General features: G+C 39.7%; 1 protein-coding gene and 1 pseudogene across 1 annotated transcript in view; both read left to right on the forward strand.

Annotated features, from left to right (window-relative positions):
- Positions 1–17,851, forward strand: part of slc12a5b (solute carrier family 12 member 5b) — a 40,780-nt gene extending 22,929 nt beyond the window's left edge. Inside the window, exons 4-26 of the mRNA XM_085258548.1 lie at positions 732–878; positions 2,445–2,499; positions 2,586–2,716; positions 4,457–4,704; positions 4,795–5,006; positions 5,110–5,277; positions 5,888–5,986; positions 6,104–6,161; positions 6,655–6,829; positions 7,230–7,348; positions 7,447–7,545; positions 8,199–8,318; positions 8,453–8,557; positions 8,630–8,798; positions 8,900–9,095; positions 9,260–9,429; positions 9,565–9,696; positions 9,846–9,953; positions 10,200–10,316; positions 10,516–10,709; positions 12,256–12,270; positions 12,361–12,494; positions 13,946–17,851. Coding sequence (XP_085114674.1) covers positions 732–878; positions 2,445–2,499; positions 2,586–2,716; positions 4,457–4,704; positions 4,795–5,006; positions 5,110–5,277; positions 5,888–5,986; positions 6,104–6,161; positions 6,655–6,829; positions 7,230–7,348; positions 7,447–7,545; positions 8,199–8,318; positions 8,453–8,557; positions 8,630–8,798; positions 8,900–9,095; positions 9,260–9,429; positions 9,565–9,696; positions 9,846–9,953; positions 10,200–10,316; positions 10,516–10,709; positions 12,256–12,270; positions 12,361–12,494; positions 13,946–14,037 — 3,063 coding nt within the window. The 3' untranslated portion in view covers positions 14,038–17,851. The remainder of the gene's footprint in view (positions 1–731; positions 879–2,444; positions 2,500–2,585; positions 2,717–4,456; positions 4,705–4,794; positions 5,007–5,109; positions 5,278–5,887; positions 5,987–6,103; positions 6,162–6,654; positions 6,830–7,229; positions 7,349–7,446; positions 7,546–8,198; positions 8,319–8,452; positions 8,558–8,629; positions 8,799–8,899; positions 9,096–9,259; positions 9,430–9,564; positions 9,697–9,845; positions 9,954–10,199; positions 10,317–10,515; positions 10,710–12,255; positions 12,271–12,360; positions 12,495–13,945) is intronic.
- Positions 17,852–18,587: 736 nt separating this feature from the next.
- On the forward strand, positions 18,588–20,622 carry LOC146550897 (ammonium transporter Rh type B pseudogene; annotated as a pseudogene).
- Positions 20,623–20,640: the final 18 nt, after the last annotated feature.

Genomic DNA, 20,640 nt, shown 5'->3' on the forward strand with positions numbered 1-20,640 from the left:
AGAGAATGTTTAGTTAGTGTGTAATTTCATAGCAATTTTGCAAAGACACAAACAGTATTTCCTCATCTTTTAAAAATGCTGCACTTTTTAGAACCATATTACGGAGTCGATTAACCTTGCCTTTTTACATCTTTATCTAATATTCATTATGCTGCAGTTGTTAGTCGATTGTCCTTTTATTGTACTTGCATAAATTTGATAAGGACTGTTCTCCTTATAAGGAAAAATAAATGCCATTAAACTTTGCAGGTCTATGTGACATTACAATGATGTAGCGAAGTCTACGTTCATATTTATTTATTTCACAATCACCGTTTAAACCTAACTTTCAAAAGAAGTATACAGGAAAGGAGTGTCTTCTCTTCCTAAGATCATATGGGCCAAAACGTACACTTACAATATAAGTCAGGGAAACATTGTTTGTTTTTCTTAAAATCACTTATGCAATACTTAAATTTACTTACATTATAATTATTTGTTTCCTGTTTAAACCTGACTTGTTGCCCTCTATTGTGGTGTAAGTTCAAATATTTGTAGGTAGATATAATTACAGGTGTGGGATGAATTATGGAGTGTTACTTTTTTCAAAATCTGTTTTTCTTACAATAAATGCAATAACAGAATGACTGAACAACAAAGTAATAACTGACTTATTAGCCAGAAAAAAAGGAGTTAGTGCACTTTGTATCATAAAGTTTTTAATTTGTTATTTTGTTTTGTGTATTTTCCAGGCACCTCAGCTGGGCACTCTAATGGGAGTGTACTTGCCGTGTATCCAGAATATTTTTGGGGTAATCCTCTTCCTGCGGATGACATGGATGGTTGGGATTGGAGGCGTCTTTGGCTCGTTTATAATCGTCTTCATGTGTTGTTCTACAGTGAGTAAAACTGCAGGATTTCCTACTGTGGGGGCGCCCTGAGCCTCGCCGATCTGACTGCTGGCTGTTCAGCGTTCAAGATTAATCAGTCAACTAAAGGCACTCAGCCTATCAATCTGGAAAAAGAGTGGTTTTGCAAACATTTACAACTGATCACTGAGATATCACAACTCTAACATCAATGACAGGAAAATACCGAATACCTCCTTACTGTGAATCCAACTGTTGGGAACTATTCATGTGGATATTTGTCACATGCAACCTACCTAAACATTGTGGCAGACCTATAGATGGTATAGAAAAGATGAATGCAGCCACCGCCGGTTGTTATCATACTGTTTGTTTGGAGCCAAGCTAATTAGTAACAGTAACAAACTACAAATAGCAGAATTCAACTCACCAAAAGTTTAGTGCAGTGTCTGTACCAAAGAGAAAGCAATATTAGCCGTAAAATAGTTCCACTCAAAAAGCTCTAGAAGGCACTAACACCACAAAAGTTGATGGCTACAACTGAAAAATCACACTAGTCAGATATTTTATATAATAATTCAGTCATTATAAGGAGGGAAACAATGTTTGGAGGCCCAAAACAATGTTTAAATGTTTAAAACAAAGTTTTAAACATTTTTTAATATGTAAGTCTGTGAGAACTGACTGGGACCCAGCCTCAAGTGGCCAATACTGGAACTGCAGATTCTGGTCTTTCAGGCGGAGATTCTGCTACTTGTGCAGACCAAGCAGATGCCATGTCTATGTCCAGGGGGGAGCTAGCAAAATATTAGGCAGGTGGCTTTAATATTGTTTCTGATCAGTGTACAACAGGCTGTGTGAATGTGATTTCCATTGTGCAGCTGCTGAAGGTGACATAGTAAATCCTGATAAACGGCATTCTGCCAGTAAACCCACTAACAGGCTTTCAGCACCATATTTCTCCCTGTATGTGGGCTTAATCAACAAAGGGGCTTAAAATGTATTACATGAAATGTTTTTCAAAAAATTAGAGAAAGAAAAAGGGAAACAAGTCTTTTAAGTAAGGGAAGACACTGACCGTTGGAATCTTACTATAATTAGTTTGTGTCTAAAAATAAGGTTTAACAAACCTAAATAGATAGCTTGTCTGATTTTTGCCAGCACTTTGTTGGAAGTTTCAGGGGCGTTAAAAGGACATGTCTGGATTTCACTGGATTTCACCCACACTGACATCACTAATAGATCATGTCTGGGCTTTATAAGTATAACCTCGGACTACTAGTTGCTGTAGTAGTATGCTGTTAAACTCAAATATTAAAGAGTTAAACTACAGACAAGTACCGTAAAAGTGTATCTAACTACCGTGCTCTGCTGTAACAGACTGTAGCTGAAGTGACAGCATGTGCCTAACCAGTCATTCCTGTGAGGAATGGTTCGACATGACCAGATGAGTCAGACTTTTGTGCTGCTGGATGTTTTCTCTACCATCCCCTCATTTCATCAGTGCCTCCCTGTCAGCCTTCCTTAATTTGACTTGCCCACCTGCTGCCTTTCAGAATCCTGTAATCCCCCCCTGTTGTCTGCTGCTGTTTTCAGACCATGCTCACAGCCATCTCCATGAGTGCCATTGCGACAAATGGAGTCGTACCAGGTGAGTGGATATCAGAGGGCATGCATTAGTATGTTTGTGTGCAACAGAGCGGTGCGCTGAGCCCTGTGTGTGTTTGCGACTCACAGCTGGAGGTTCGTATTACATGATCTCTCGCTCTCTGGGGCCCGAGTTTGGCGGTGCTGTCGGAATCTGCTTCTACTTGGGCACCACTTTTGCAGGTGCTATGTACATTCTCGGCTGTATTGAAATTCTGCTGGTAAGTCGATTGAATTTTTAAATGACAGGTTTATATTGCTTTTCATGTTTTTCTTATATGCCTTCAATATAATAACAGGAAAAGCACATCTGGAGATAATAAAGGCTGAATTCCAGTTATGTTAGTTTTGGGGTCCTGTTACTGGTTCGGTCTTGTAGTTAATGTGTTAGTTAAGTGAAAGAGATCCATTATTATTTTTTATAGATGTATTTTGGCCTTTATTATTTTTATGACAGGACATGAGAGCAGACAGGTAAAGCAGGAAAGAGAACAGAGGAAATGACATCCAGGAAATTGTTCAGTGGGAAATCTGGGCCCCTGCAGAAGCGTTTCAGCATATGAGCTGCCCGCTCAACCCACTGAACTCTATCTGTACCCCACATGTTGTTATTTGGTTGTTTACACCTGTGATCTTCCGGCTAAATTGTCTTCAAACATTGGCTGTAAAACAGGAATCATTAGCGTACAGCATGTTCCAATAAATGATAATGAAAGGATAGCAGGCAAGAAGGGGACAGGGGGGGGAAAGCAAGGTTACTCTCCCACTTTAAACTAAATAACTCACATTCACATAGTACAGTAATTTTTAACCCAGTGAACTTTTTTTTAATGTGTTAATTTATTTTATTCTCATTGCTTTAGTGTGTTTTCTTTTCTTTATTTCCATTATTATGAAAATGATACAAATGTGCTTTGGCGAGGTAAATTGCATTATTGAAAAAATAATGCAATTGAGGAGATTTGGTGACATTTTCCTGTTTCTGCATAGTAGCTGACTGACGTTTTGCCAAACTGACAGATGATGTGGTTTCTCAGGAAAAAAAACATAAACCTATAAACACCGACTAGCCTCATGGCAAGGATTTAACAAGATGCTGTGAACATTTCTTTGAGATTTTGGTCCATATTGATATCACAGCATCGCACAGTTGCTGCTGATTTCTTAGCTGCACATCCAGGATCCAAATCCGTTCCACCACATCGCAAAGAGTCCAAACAGTTTGAGATTTAAGTCTTCTGAGATCCTGCTGGACACAGCAATCAGAAAATGGAAACACTATCATCATTTATGATGTGACACGGTCCATTCATTTACTAAAGTGTGTCAAAAAATACTTGCACTATTACAGCACCGCCAGCAGCGGCAGCAGCAGCCTGAACTTTAATACAGGGCAGGTTGGATTGATGTTTGCATGTTGCTTTCATGTTGCCCAATTCTGACCCTAAGATCTCAATGTTGCAGAATAAATCAAGACTCATCAGACCAAGTAGTGTTTTTCCAGTATTGTCCAAGTTTTCAGTTTCCTGTTCTTAGCCGACAGGAGGAGAAGAGACACCTGTTGTGAAGCAGTTCAAAAGTCACTTAAATCACCATATGTCCCCATTCCGATGCTTAGTTTGAGCTTCAGCAGCCCATCTTGGCCATACCTACATGTCTCAATGCACTGAGCTACTGTCATGTGATTGGCTGATAACATATTCGTGTTAATACACAGTCACCAGGTGTACGTAATCAAGTATTTATAACATTATAATGATAATGTTTTGCTTTTTTAGAACTAAAAGGATAAATAATAAAATGTGTTTTTATATATCGCATGACGTTGTTTTTTTATTAACAAAAAAATAATTTGCATAAACATATTTATATGTAGATTCTCTACAATACTTCTGCAAACTTTGTCTTATTCTTCTCACCCACTCTAACCCTGTCTTCCTCCACTAATTTGTCTCTTTCAGATTTATATTGTTCCCCAGGCAGCCATCTTTAAGATTGAGGGCCTGGAGGGCCCCGAGGCAGAAGCAGCATTGCTCAACAACATGCGAGTGTACGGCACTATTGTGCTGAGCTTGATGGCACTGGTGGTGTTTGTGGGGGTCAAATATGTCAATAAGTTGGCACTGGTCTTCCTGGCCTGTGTCATACTTTCTATTCTGTCTGTCTATGCTGGAGTCATCAAGACTGCCATTGACCCCCCTGTGTTTCCGTAAGTGACTCTTTATTCACTGGTACAAATCCATAATGATGTCGAATTATCCTACGTGACAGGTATGCCCTGGGCTGGTTGTCTTTGCAGCGTCTGTCTGCTGGGAAATCGAACTCTTCTTTCTAAAGGATATGATGTCTGCGCAAAGGTCATTGAGATAGACAACGAGACTGTCACCACCAAACTGTGGAGGAGCTTTTGTGATTCGGAGTACCTCAATGCCACTTGTGACGAATACTTCAACAATAACAATGTTACAGAGATACAAGGTATTCCAGGGGTCACTAGTGGCATCCTGGCAGGTACATTTTTCAGTGTAAACCACCTTCTGTTGGGTTCTTGGCCAACCACAGTTCAGTATGTATTAAAGATTAAATTCCTAAACTTGGTCTCTCTTTCTCTCAGAGAACCTGTTTGGTAACTATCTGGAGAAAGGGATGATTCTGGAAAAGCGTGGACTTGTATCCGACGTGGATCCAGACAGTCCCACAACGAGCTCAAACCGCTACGTTCTTGCAGATATCACCAGCTTCTTCACTCTGCTGGTGGGAATTTATTTCCCATCTGTCACAGGTTAGTCCCAGGAAGGCACACTAAAGAGGTCCATTATGCTTTGTTTTTTTGTTTGTTGTTTTGTTTGTTTGTGTGTGTTTTTTTTTTTATCATAGGTGTCTGGAAAACTCCTCTAACTCGGGTCAAATAACTGCATGTAATATGCACCAGACCCTGCAGTTCTCTTAATGCCTGCTCGGAAATGTTAGAAATTGTTTTGGCTTTGTCTAACCACTTTAACCACTTTCCTGCTTAGCAGACAGCAGTTTCTACTTAGACAGTTTACTTTGTTTTCAGGTGTGAGAGATGATGGTTGCAAATAAATGTTAATGGGGTTTTTTTTTATGCTCGCCGGATGTATAAATGGGAAAATATTTGCTTACAAGTTCTCCGTGCCAGTTTGTTGTTGTTTTTTGGTGACCTGTCAGTCTCGAGTTCACAGTTTGTTTTTGCTGCCCTCCAGTGGCCAAAGAAAACAGCACCTTTAACATGACTGAAGTCAGTAAAGTGCTTAGTATTCCATAAAGGTGGAAGTTAGTAATTACCCTTTATATCCTCTGAAAACCTGAGTCTGATTATTATAATATTATCAAGTCACAACTCTCCCGATTATTTAACCTTCTGCTCAAAGGTATCATGGCTGGCTCCAACCGCTCCGGAGATCTGCGTGACGCTCAGAAGTCAATCCCTATCGGCACCATCGCAGCCATTAGCACCACGTCAACTGTGTGTATCCTTCAGTGAACCAAGGCCGGTTAAAAATAAACATTAATATAACTTTTCACAAGTTATTGTTACCTTTTCTACCTTTTCGGTCGTGTGGTCCTTATCAGCTTTTTTTACCCAGACATGTCCTGTGTGGTGCTGTTTGGTGCTTGTATAGAAGGAGTCGTCCTAAGAGACAAGTAATTCTACTTCTATTAAATTAAATTTTGGACCGTTATACTCCGAAAATGTTTGTAGTTTGAGGTTTGTGCCTTAATATTATTGTAAACTGGGCACATGTGTGACAGCAAAATGTTTGACAGGCCCAATAAAAAGTCAGAAAGGAAGAATGTAGGGAATACAGACCTGCACAGGTTGCTAACAATTTTAACAAATGTGTAGCTTCAGTTTAATAATAGTGCATTTCACTATGTGCAGCAATAAGTGAGTACATTACACTTTACAAAATTAAACATTTAGCACAGCTTCAGACTGCTTGCAGTTGTGTTTATCTGAGGAGTTATTTTCAGTAAAAATCAGAAACACTGAATCACAGCTGAGTCTAAAACGATGCTCTCAGTCATCTGTTAGCAGAACTCAGCTGTTCACTGTTTGTACCTGACTGAGCACAGGTTGGTCGAACATTTGCATTCACTGTGTTAACGCAGGAGCTCTGTCTTCATGTTCCTGCAGGTTTGGCGAAGGGGTCAGTGGCAACCTTGTAATAGGTACGCTGGCATGGCCGTCCCCGTGGGTTATTGTATTTGGCTCCTTCTTCTCCACCTGCGGAGCGGGACTTCAGAGTCTGACAGGAGCTCCCCGTCTCCTCCAGGCCATCTCAAGGGATGGCATCATCCCCTTCCTTAGAGTGAGTACAGAAATCTATCTCTGTCTTAAATACAGACCTCTCAGAGCTTCCAACTGAGCCAGAAATGTTGTGGGGACTTGAAGATATTCTTGTCCCCACTTTAGGCTGTTATAGTTGACTAAAACTAAACAAAAAACTGAAACTAGATGTGAAAAACATTTTAGTTAACTAAAATTAAAAAAAATAAAACTAACTGACACTATTTTGTGAACTTGTGAAAACTGACAACTAGACATATTTATTGAAACCGAAACATATCCTCCATACAACAATAATTTATAACAACTAAAACTAAGACTTAATCTAAAAGAAACTAAACTCAAACTAAAACTGAAGACACAATTATTAATAATTGGTAAATATGACATTATTTATTTGTATGTCACTTGTGTTGTTGCAGATCTTTGGGCACGGTAAAGCCAACGGGGAACCCACGTGGGCACTTCTACTGACAGCTAGCATCTGTGAGATTGGCATCATCATAGCCTCTCTGGATTCAGTCGCACCAATCCTCTCCATGTATTGCTCACCGATAAACACAACAACTAAAGCAAAGATTCTTTTTTGTGGTTTCTGTTCTTACTGTTTTCTCTCTTTCCCTTCATCTGTTTCTTTAGGTTCTTCTTGATGTGCTACATGTTCGTCAATCTCGCCTGCGCCCTGCAGACGTTGCTGAGGACCCCAAACTGGAGACCCAGATTTAAGTTCTACCACTGGTGAGTTTGTGGGTCAGAGTATGAAAGCTTTCTAAAAACTCTTGCATGTGTTTTATAATCTGAAATTTACATTTACTTTGACATGTACTTTGAGTTTCCACACCAAAATGCATGTTGGTGTTCATTGTGTGTAGCAAATATAAATTTATGTATTTATATCAAAATATATTATTATTTAAAGCTTTGCACATCCTTTTTTAAAATGTATTTTAAATACTGGATCATTTGCAGTCATATTTAAGTTTGCAGTCTTTTTCCTCGGTGCTGTTGCTGACACATTGCTGCTTTTCTTTGCATATTGATATTGCCTGTTGATCATTTTAACACTGAAAACACTGACAGAGATGTGTATCACATAATGTGTTTATACTTGCAGTAGATGTGATTCAAACATGCATAAAATTCTTTAACTATCCCAAAGATATCATAGATATTCATCACATATGGTGCGAGGATTTAAGCTCTGCTTAAAGACAGATTCTGGATTTGATGTAAAGAAACCACCCCTGTGAGAATCTCCATAAAAAGACCTGAAGTTTGTGTGTTTGTCTTCCACGATGAGCTTAAAAATTTCTTGTTTCCATTAATCAGCCAGTTGTGTGAAGCTGGCAGAACTCTGGGTTTGACTAAACATGACGTCATGTCCCCTGCAGGGCTCTGTCTTTCCTGGGTATGAGCTTGTGCTTATCACTCATGTTCATGTGTTCCTGGTATTATGCAATTGTGGCTATGGGCATCGCCACCTGCATCTACAAATACATTGAGTTCTGTGGGTAAGAAATAATAATTTGTTCAATGATCATTTGAGAAAGGATTCTTTGATAAAAGTCACAGAGTAGTCTATTTTTTATGTATCTGGATGCTGTAGGTATGACCAGAGCTAATAATTTAATGTGCTTTGAGACAGAGCTGAGAAGGAGTGGGGTGATGGGATACGTGGGATCTCGCTCAGCGCTGCTCGCTTTGCTCTGATGAGGCTGGAGGAGGGACCACCACACACAAAGAACTGGAGGTCAGCTCATCTTTAATAGAGCTGGTTGGCTTTTGCCTGTGATTATCACTGACTGATTTTGTTTGTTATTAGGCCTCAGATCCTGGTCCTAGTGAGCATGGACGCTGAGCAAAACATCGAGCAGCCTCGTCTTCTATCTCTGACCAATCAGCTAAAAGCTGGGAAGGGTCTGACTATTGTTGGCACCTGTGTTCAAGGAACCTTCCTTGACAATTACACTGAAGCTCATAAGGCAGATGAGGTCTGTTACTCTTTAACACACACTTAAACTTCTGACACATGCACAGAAGAATCGCCACTTTCTCTAACAGCTGCGCCTGCCCTCTATCTGTGTCCCTGCAGTCGTTGCGTAAGTTGATGGAGACAGAGAAAGTAAAGGGCTTCACTCAGGTCGTCATCTCCTCCAACCTCAGAGATGGAACATCCCACTTGATTCAGGTTGGAGGACTTGGAGGTCTGAAGCACAACACGGTGATGGTCAGCTGGCCCCGTAACTGGAAACAGCCTGAGTGCCACCAGGAATTTAGGAACTTCATTGGTAAGTTATCAAGTGAAATAGAAGCTCTCTTAGTTGTTAATAAACATCAGCATCAAATATTATACCAAATACCAAATCAGGGGCATTGAAAAAGTTTGGTAAAAAAGATAGGTAATCCTTTGCTCTGCCCCCCATCGGGTTACTTTTCTCCTGTTCCTCTGTAGAGGTGGTTAGAGAGACAACTATAGCCAGTATAGCCTTGTTGGTTCCTAAGAATATTTCCAGCTATCCATCCAATGGAGAGCGTTTCACTGAAGGCCACATTGACGTGTGGTGGGTTGTCCACGATGGAGGCATGCTAATGCTTCTGCCTTTCCTCTTGCGCCAGCATAAGGTGAGGAACAAGAAACTGTGGATTCTTTTCACTTAAATGAGCACAAGTTAAGTGTGATAGTAGTGTGTTTGGAAAAAAAAACACTGTCTTCGAGGCACATTGGTTACGTCGTTGTCGTTTTTTTTCTTGCTATAGGTGTGGAGGAAGTGCAAGATGCGTATTTTCACTGTAGCTCAGATGGATGACAACAGCATCCAGATGAAGAAAGACCTCATCACCTTCCTCTATCACCTGCGCATTGACGCCGTAGTGGAAGTGGTTGAGATGGTGAGAGATTTGTCTGGCACATATTCTGTGCTCACAAACAAATCCTGCCAGGAGCGGCCTAAAAGAACAGTTTCTCGAAGGATCCCTTTTTTTGCCGTTATTCCAAAGTAACACATGGATTTCATGTGACGTGTGTTTTTCCTTTACAGCATGACGGTGACATCTCAGCCTATACCTATGAGAAGACACTGATAATGGAGCAGCGATCACAGATCCTCAAACAAATGCATCTGACCAAGAATGAAATGGAGAGAGAGGTAAGCCAGGAACCTTCATACTATCTGTAACCGGAAAAACAAATTTAATTTTAGCTACGTTGACAGCCAAAGCACTGTTTCATTATCACTATGGGCATTAAATATCCGCTCTGGGGAAAGGAACTGCTTCATGATGAGGTATCTGTGTCTGTACATGTTTAGACTGATTTGCAGATAGAAAAAAATGAACTCCAGTGGGAATATAGGAATCAGATGATGTTTTTTGTTTGTTTGTTTTTCTCACAGATCCAGAGCATTACAGATTCATCCCGTGGGTCCATACGGCGTAAAAATCCATCTGCCTTGCGGTCACAGCGAAGCGCTGAGGAGGGAGCTGGTGCAGCAGAAAAACTAGAAGAGGAGGTAAAGCTGATCCAGTGTGTAATGTACAGTACTTCTGTCCTCACTTCCTTCAAACACCTGTTGCATTTTATGCCAGGTTTTAGTTTTTCTAGTTGCTGCTCAATTATTCCTTACAGTTCACTGATCAAAAATCCACCTTTTCTGACAAGCGTCTCTTTTCTCTGTATCACCCGCTCATGTGATGGTGTTTGTCTGTCAGCCTGGGGCCGTCTCCAACCCAAAACAGGTACAACTGAGCCACAGCAAGAATGTCTCCACACCAACCAGCCCCACGTCCCCTGCTGCACCTGCAGGTCGTGCTGTCGTCTGGCCCGACAACAAGGGTGCGGAAAAGGAGAAGAGCCTCCTAACAGCGACCTCGGAAGCGGGCAAAGACTTCTTCAACATGAAGCCGTGAGTGATCTGTCAGCTTATTTTAGCTCAGCAATCCTGCACAGGAAACGGGCATCGCACCCAGGATAGTAAGATCAGCCAGAGTTTTAAAAGTGGCCGTCTAAACTTGTGCAAACATGCTGAGAAAAACAGCTGTGATCCATCAGGGCATGGATGTGTGGCCTCTGGGATGTCTGGCAGCAGGATGTTGGGCCCTCTGGGTCTTGTTGGTTGTGGTGTGGTGTTTCTGTGCAACAGGCTTGTTCTGGCACATCCTCTGAATGTTTAATAGGATCGAGTTTGGAAGAGTTAACGCCAGTATGAGTCACGTTACCAGTGACTGTAATGTTGTAGCTAATCCAAATGACCCACACAGTCATTTGTAAATATTTGTGCGTATCGACCCATGTCACAGGACTTAAAGCAACACTGTGGCAAACAAAACTTTGAACTTAACAGTGACATGAAAAAGAATTAGTTCTGCAGTTTATTCGTCTTCTGTCACATGATCGTCAATCGTGGTGTGAGAGCATTTCTTTCATTTCATCTAATTCATAATTGCACACCAAATTACTGTCATGTTTTGTGTATTTGTAGTTCAGTTAAATTTAATTTATACAGTGTCAGTTGACAACATCACCGTTAGCCTAAGGTGCTTTATATTGTGAGGCATATTCCTTCAGCAATGCTCAGTCACACTAGGGAAAATAGGGGTAATCTTACTGTGAGAGGGTACAATGAAATTGCTATCTTGTTGCCTTTGAAACAGTTGCTTTGAAGAAGAGCACCAGATGTGGCAATCACTCGTAACTTCAGGGCCTCACTGATAAAACGGCAATAAGAATGAGTCAGCCTGCTATCAGTTTGCAGTTGACAGGGTTCAAATTTGGAAATACATGCAATATGTTTTATGGTAATACAACAATGAACTGTGATGTTGGCTACATACACAGAAATTCACATTACTTACATCAGAGTCCAGAAAGCATGTTGTGTTGGAAGCCTACATAAATGTATCCACAAATAGTGGCTATAATCTGCAGTGACATGCACGCAGAAACTTTGCATTTATGCGCCCCAGGGTGGCTGTGGCTACAATGTAGCTTGCCATCACCAGTGTGTGAATGGGTGGATGACTGGATATGTAAAGCGCTTTGGGGTCCTTAGGGACTAGTAAAGCGCTATATAAATACAGGCCATTTACCATTTAGTTACCATATAAGAGTATAACCATAATGCAACTAGTTGTGTCGAGTCCCTTATTGCAAAGGGACATATTGTAGATGAGTGGCACTCATCTGCTCATCTCACAGACTCAGACTGACAATCTGTCTGTATTTATAAATGATGTGATATCCCATCCAGTCACCTTGATATTAAAAGTTGCAACAGGTGTTTATAGGTGTTACATGCTCAAAATCACAGTGTATATCCATATTAGGACATTAAAAACTACTACAGTCTTCTGTTCACTTCTAAAGATGCTCAGTCAATATAAAAGATTTAACCACCAATAAATGTAGCCTTCTGTGTGACCATATATTGTTTCCTTCTACACATGCTCCAGGGAATGGGAGAACTTGTAAGTATTTTCATTTTTAGACACCGTGAGTTGAGCTGAGCGATCGATTTAAAAATGAAACCTGCTGTGACCCAATGTTTCCTGCCTCAGGAACCAGACGGACGTGAGGCGTATGCATACAGCAATGAGGCTCAATGAGGTCATCACGAAGAAGTCCAAGGAGGCAAAACTTGTCCTGCTCAACATGCCGGGACCACCAAAGAACCGTGTGGGCGAAGAAAACTGTATCCTACATCTCACATACTGTTCGTCATATGTCTTAGTTCAGTTCACATCATCATTTTACTTAAGGATAAATTATTCATCTTGCAGTTTCAAAGAAAGTGCTTTATAGTAAAAGGAAATTATAATGGGCCGGGCTTTCTGCTTCAGGCTCACTCGTTGACTTTTCTTTAAGCAGAGGGTTGAAAGAGGCACAAACATCGTTACTTAGAACTGTAGAAGGAGAGTAATATTTGGTGCTGTCAGGAGATAAGGTGGAGGAGGTGCAGACTATAGATCAGGAAGGCCAAAGCTCAGAGCAGGACATACCAGCTTTCAATGATCCTAGGTAAGGGCAAAATGACAATGTCTGAAGTCCATTATGGAAAAGAAGTAACGGGTAAGCTACAACTCTGGAAGTAAGGGATTTGCTGCATGGCAGTTTATCCCAGGAAAACTAGGTCCCCTTCCAGTATTCTGAATAAAGTCTTTTCTGCCTATTTCAGCCCTCTGTTTCCTGTGATCTGCGTACAAAGAGAACCATATTTGTTACACTGAAAGCTCTAGGATTACCTCGCTAATCCATTAATCTCATTTCATAGTGCACCCCTCAGGAGACCACAGCTTTTGTCTTAGTGTTTTGCTCTTTGTTTAGGTTTGCTTTCAGTCAGTGTTTGGTTAATGTTTGGTATTAAAACTACTTGTCAAGATTTTTTTAAAGATCGTGGTTTGGATTAAAGGAAAGATTTTGCCCTGCACTATAAGAATTGACGCTTAGGAGCTCAGTCTGTCCAGTCAGTGATGCTGATTGGTACTGATAAAGGGTCTATACTGTGTGTCTGTTGAGGTCCCAGTATCAAAGGACACTTAGGCATCTCTGACACTCAAGCAACAAAAATTCAGTATATGGTACCCTGGGAATGAGGACATACTGCTTATTTTAATTATTTCTCACTTGAAATAGGAGTCATGCTGCTCGCATCATCGAATCATCATCTTTCTCCCATCTATGTGACCCTTTGACAAGGCATCTGCATGATAAACAAATTATGTTGTAATAAATGAACGAAAGAACGAACGAAAGCATGAATCTTTGGACTCAAACTAGTAGAAATAAATATATTACTGTAAAAATTACAGAAAAAGTTCTGGTAGTTATTGTACAGGCTGTCATAATTATAAAATGGAAAGAAAGCATTTTTCTGTTAGCATGAAGTAAAAGGGTAGTAAAAGGGTAAGTGGGGTAAAACATCAAGTTAACTTGAAGAATTTTGTTTTTGCACAGCATTGGTGAAAATTGTAGTCTGAGTCCATGTAGTCTGAGCATGATGTAAGCTGCTGCACGTTCCTTAAATATGTACGGTAGTCCTTTCACTTCACTAAGATGAAAATGGACCTTTGCGTCACATAAAGTTAGCGAATGACCAGAAGAATATGGAAAGAAAAAAACTCCTTGACTGCGATTGTTTCCCAGACATGGAGTTTCTTGAGGTGCTCACTGAAGGTCTCAATCGGGTCCTCCTGGTGCGTGGAGGTGGACGCGAAGTCATCACCATCTACTCTTGAACTGCCTTCGTGAGCTCACAACAGCACATACATGGACTCTGCCCTCTCCTCCCTTCTCACACATCCATTCTGTCACCTGCCACCACACGTTGTACTCAGAGTTTTCAGGTGAAATACTATGTAGACTCAGCTGAATGAGGTTCCAGGTAACCTGTAGAGTACATAGTACACAGAATCGTGCACTCCAGTGATTAACTTGAGTACATAGTTGTTATCACCCAGGTCATTGTTCTCGACTCATCAGGTCAAGAACAGTTCAACAGTTTTAGAGATTTTAATTACAAACACAAGAGACAACTGTAAGTTTTCCTGATAAAGTAGAAGTTTGCCAAATATTAAAATCAGCTTTGTAGTCTAAGTGCTTTCCATTTGGCTTTATGTCATTGCTTTACCACTTCTATTTATTTTCTGTCATGTAGTATTGATGTTATTTATATATTTATTCACATGACAAGTTGTGTTTTTTCTGTTTTTTTTCTGTTTTTGTTCCTAGTGTGGTTATAAATATTTAAAAAAAACAGTGGGATCAAATTGATTTGTGACAGGTATGGACTCCTAAAATAGTGTGTTATCTGTGTTATCCTTTGTTTTGTGACATTAGAAGCACTAAAATAGATTATTAAATAAATCAACATTTTATACATTTTTATTTCAGGTTTTTTTTCATTGTGTGTTTGAGGGAAAAAAGATTTTTAAAGAAAATGTAAAGATTTTAGAGAAGACATATATTTAAAAAGAGCATCTCTAAATGCACACCACATCAAACCTTGAAGGCAGTAGCAGACCACTCCTGGCAGCTAAGAATAGGACACTGAGGCAACAATTTATACAGGGTCACAAAAATTGGACAATACTTGAAAAAAAATCATGTTCTGATGAATCTCAATTTCTGTTTCAACGTTCAAGTGGTAGAGTCAAAATTTGGCATATTTCTTTTCCAACTATTTATTTATGAGTGACTTATGTATGTATGTATGTATATATATGTATATATTGTACTATTCTTAGTTAGTGTATTGTCTGTCTTGTCTTAATGTTGGTTTAAAATGGAGCACTGTAACAAAAAATAATTTCCCCCAGGGATCAATAAAGTATTCTGATTCTGATTCTGATTCTGATAAACAACAAGAAGGAATGGTTTCATCCTGCCTTGTCTTAATGGTTCAGGCAGCTGGTGGTGCTGTTATACATTTAGGGCCCTTAATATCATTGAACCCCACAGCCTACCTGAGTATTGTTGCTGACCATGTCCATCCCATTATGATCACAGGGTACCCATCCTCTGGTGGCTGCTTCCAACGGGAAGTTTAGATCATCTTAAACTGGATTCTTGAATATGACAGTGAGCTCACTGCATTCAGAATCTCCTCACCATCACCAAATCTCAGAACACATTTGGGATTTGCTGGAGCAGAACATTCAAAATCTTTGAGGAACGTTCCCGGTGCCATGCTACATTTATGCCACAAAGAATTGTTACATTCACAGAAGGCTGTTTGCTAGTATTTACCAGACAACCAAGCCAGCAGACTAACTCTCTGTTGGCTTTAATAATTACCTGACAGACAGGAGAACAGCATTGATCTTCTTGTATAGATCTCAGCAAGAGACAAAAAATAAGAGCAGCTCCCAAAATGTTAAACATATGTTTATCAATTAAATTTGCTATTGTGCTTATGCAGGCCAAATGAAAATGTGAAGGAAATAGCTGTTATATTAAAAAGGCAGAAAATCTAGAGTGACAAATAGAAGATATATTGAAGAATTGGAGAAGGTACATGTTAAACTTTTAGTATGACTTAGGCATTAAATATCCTGACTATCAGAAGATGGGCATTTTGTGTGTGGCCATGTATATAAAATATATTTAAATCTCTTTGAGTATGCTTTAGTCATTTTAATTATTTAATGGCATAGACATGAAGTTTTTGGTAGAGCTTTTGACTTGTTAAACTCAAACAATTTTGTAAAACTTTAGTAAGATAGGGCCATTTCCCCAGAATGTGCATAGTTTATAATGTCAGTATTGAAACAGTGTTTTCAGCAATGATAGTTCTTTTCTCCAAGTATGTATGTAGGCTATACAGTACACAGAGAATTTGATATTAGTTGAGTTTTTCCTCTTGACCTAATGGTTTTGTACAGAAATTTATACACAAAGACATAAAGAAAATTAGCCTAAGGGTTTCAAAAAGTTGTTTTAGTTCTCCTCTGATTTATTGTAAATATGTTATTGATTCTGTAGCACATCCATAAAACCTCGTAATTACTTTCTGTTTGGTTAATATTGATGCAGTATGACACTAATAAAGTCAATTAAAGTTTGAAAGTGATTGCTTAGAGACAGGCCTGTGCAATCTTGTAATCAAAAGTGACAGTGACCACCCAGAAGTTGAGGGTTTTGCAAGTTCAACCTATACGCAGCCACTTGGTCACTGCAACTATTTGCAATCAGTCGCTGAAAGTAAAAATTCAATGCAATCACTGGGCATCAAGCAACCAAATGGGTGATGTCCCAGTTTTACTTTAGTGCAACTGATCAGTTACAACTTAACATGCCCAGAGCCAGCACATAATGAAGACCACTCATCTAATTCAGTTTAGTTTCCCTGAGGAATACCATAATAGGAAATTCTTGCTGAGGACTGCATGCTGCACAGCCAGTGATTCTTGCTGATGACAATCCTCTCTGTGTGTAAGAGCAGCAATACATTGTAGCCAGTCTGAGGTTAAGCCTAAACTTCAATAGCTGCATTTTCTCCATGATAACTTTTTCATTTATCTTTGATTTAGCTAGTGGTTGTTTTCACTGTGTTATAGCAGTGCTTTTTGGCTCAACGAAAACTTGGAAGTGAACAGGATCCAGACAGTCCGCCCTTTTATCAGCCTTTAAGATGAAAATCAGCTTGTGATTTGATTATTGGTTGTTGTTGTTGTTGACTGTGTCAAGATGCAGTGCTAAAAATCTAAGGGTGCATATTTCCATTTCCACCATGGATAAAATTGCACTCTATTCCTGCTGACTAAGACTGAACATCAGATATTTTGGAGTAAATATCTAACTATCCAAATTTCAAGGGATGATTAATGCTTAACTTTCCTGACACCTATAATGTTTAACTCCCTAAATAACTTAGCATTTAATAATTACATTTCTGAGAATCTTTGAAACTTAACTTGATTCTCTCTGTCCTCTCTCTGTGCAAAAGCAGCAGTATATTCATTGAAGATATTTTGAGGTGAAACTTAAACTTGATTAGTTTCTCTCCATTATATGGTGGCTGTGTGCATCTTAGTCTAGTGTACACAAGATTTAAAAAAAGAAAGGTTTCAGCTTCAGGGGCTCTGTAGTACAGCCCTCAATGTTTCCAAAACTGAAAAGCGTGAGTGCAAAACTATATAATAACTAGCAAAAACAACAAAAACGGAAATTATTTTTGAGACATATTACGGTTGCAGGGCATTGTGGGTGACTACAGTATGCAGGAATTTAGAGTTACATTTTTAGAAGTTTCATGGATAGAGAGAGTGTGTAGCTGTGTGTGTGTTTGACACCTGTGTTTGTGTGTAGAGCATGTTGAAGTGTGACACAGCGACATGACGGGACATTTGTAATACACATCTGTGATTTTAGTTGTAGGGATAACAACTGTCATGTGTCTCAGTACAGGTTTTATAGATTTATAGGTTTAAGACACTTCGTTTTATCTACCATGTGCACAATCATATCGTGGTTTAAAGAAAAAATTTTGTATGTAAAAACAAAATCAAATGTTGGCACAAGATTAAAGTAATTTTAGTAAAACAGTTGAAATATTTGTCATCTTTTCTAGTGCATCTCCTTTTGGCCAGAGTTCTTATAATTTGGGATTTTCTACATAGTTTTTAATCCAATTGCATTTTGACTTTTTTGTTTTTAATTCAGTTCAGTTTCGGTTCATTTTCAGTTTAGTTTTCATTGTTTGAAAATGTTTATTTTCGGTCTTTTTAATTAATAATGAGGAGGGCACATATCAAAGGCAAGATTTAATGTATATCTATAAATTTATGTGGATGCACTCAGACTCCTGGAACAAAAAATTGCAGAACATGAGTCACATCTGGAACATTTTGGCCGTGCACCAGCTGTTGTCCATCAGCTGGATCATGCAAGCAGAATTATCCTTTAATCCTGGAGGGCATGAAAATTTAATTACTTAAAAGAATATTTAATTTACAGAGTGTGACTAGAAGTTAAACATTCTGTGTGTTACACCCGTAACACCGAGACTCACTTTTTTTCAGAAATGGGACTTTCAAATAGATTTTTTTTTTTCATCTGTTACAGGGTACATGAAAGCTGTGGGAAAACAGAGGGTTTTCAACACACAGAAGAAAAGAGAATGCTGACTTTGCATGTCTTAATAACATGAGCAAAGTCCACATAGTGGCATTTCCCGGGGAGGAGAATATTGATGTGTTTCAGTGGGTTTACCAGTGCCTTTGACCTTCCTTATCTAAACAGAGTTAAACCAGGGTGCAAAACAAATGACTGTCACTCGCTCTAAAGAGCTGTCAGCATGAAGAAACAATCGACCAGTCTTCGAGTGCGGTTACCTGTGTTTGTGTTCATCGCAGAGGTGATTATTGTTGCCTTGTATTCAGCATTTGTTACATATGATGAAGAGGCTGATGCCAAATTTCAGACTAATCAGACCAACCCTATGCACAATGCAGTGTACAGGAACTACCCTTTCTTTATAGACATACACTTCATGATATTCGTGGGTTTCGGGTGCCTGCTGGCATTTTTCCGATTCTATGGTTTTGGGGGGATGGTTTTCAACTTCCTCACAGCTACTTTTGCCATCCAGTGGGCCATTCTGGTGCAGGGCTACTTCCAGTTTAGCCATGATGGTAAGATCCACCTCGGAGTGATCAATCTCATAAATGCAGAGTTTGCCTGTGCTGTGGTGCTGATATCGTATGGGGCAGTGCTGGGGAAGACCAGTCCTTTGCAGATACTGGTAATGGCTCTGCTGGAGGTTCCTGTGTTTGCCGTCACAGAATGGGTTGTGCTTAAGTATCTGAAGATCAATGATGCAGGAGGCTCCATTCTCATCCATCTCTTTGCCTGCTATTTTGGCTTGGGTGTCACTTTTGTGCTGTACAGGCCTAGTCTAAATGAAGGCCACGCAAAGGAGAACACAAGTTACCATTCTGACATCCTGTGTCTAATGGGGACCTTGTTCCTCTGGGTGTTCTGGCCCTCCTTTAACTCAGCTTTAGTCCTGAAAGGAGACGATCAGCACAGGGCTATCCTCCACACTTTCATTGGACTAAGTGCCTCTACACTTACAGCCTTTGCACTCTCTGCTATGCTGAATAAAAATGGCAAGCTTACCATGGCTGATATTCAGAACGTGACCCTGGCTGGAGGTGTGACAGTTGGGGCATCTGTGGATATGATGATATCACCTGTAGCTGCATACGCTCTGGGTGTAATAGGGTGTATTGCATGCATGTTGGGCTACAAGTATTTGAGCCCCATCTTGGCGCGACGTTTGAGGATCCAAGATCAGTGTGGCATTCACAACTTGCATGGACTAACCGGACTTATATCCTGCACTGCAGGGATATGTGCCATACTGACAGCTAGTGAGGAGGTTTACGGCCCTAGTTTCTATGAGATCTTTGCCCACAGAGCACCAGTGGAAGGGGACCCCAAGCTACAAGAGCTACGGATGGTGATTCCCGGTTTAAAGGCAGGTTTGGGGAGGACTGCCCAAAAACAGGCTCTCTTCCAGGTTGCAGCTATATTCTCCACCATAGGACTGTCAGCGCTGGGAGGCATACTCACAGGCTTTCTCTTGAGGCTGCCATATTTTGCATCTCCGTCTGACGATTTCTGTTTTGATGACAAGCCATTTTTTGAAGTTCCTCCTGACTATGATTCACCAGTCAGACTTAAACACAGCAACACAAATAGTGTAGAAGACTCTACTGTGTGATGCTCAGCAGCCAAGGACTGTCAGTGCATTTAACTGGCATGATACAGGAAATATATATAAATGAGGCTATGTTATTGTTTGAGAGTAAAGAAAATTATTGCAATGATGGAAATATGTGTTATAGTAATTTTTTATTCTTTTTTTTATATTAATTTCATTGTAAATGATATTTCACTAGTGATCACAGTGATGATACGGTCCAGCACAGCCTTATATTGATGGTCATTATGTTATTCGTTTCCATGTATGTAAACATTTGAGAAACTGTGTGTTAAAGAGCAAATTAGACATTGTTGTTTTTTCTACAAACCTTTGTAACCTTTGTAATATTACTAATTAATGGTCTACGGGGGAACAAGACAAACAGCTTAGAGCAGCAGTGTCTATATTTATTAACAGAAACTCACCTGGGGGCCAACATTTCTTCTTGCCTTTTTGAAACATAAATATTGTGCTTTTTTCAATAACAGAAGAGTTCTCATTACTGTGATCATGTGTGTTTAAGCCTTGACAAAATAAATCTACTTTTCATTCACATATGGAGAGAAAATAAGAAGATCAAGCTGTCTGGAATAACTAAAACTTCAGTGAAGCTGCTTAATTTCAGTATCTC

The sequence above is a fragment of the Mchenga conophoros genome, linkage group LG20 (assembly GCF_057382185.1).
Source record: "Mchenga conophoros isolate Kocher_MC1m ecotype Shallow Benthic linkage group LG20, M_conophoros_male_GT1.1, whole genome shotgun sequence".
Lineage (NCBI taxonomy): Eukaryota > Metazoa > Chordata > Actinopteri > Cichliformes > Cichlidae > Mchenga > Mchenga conophoros.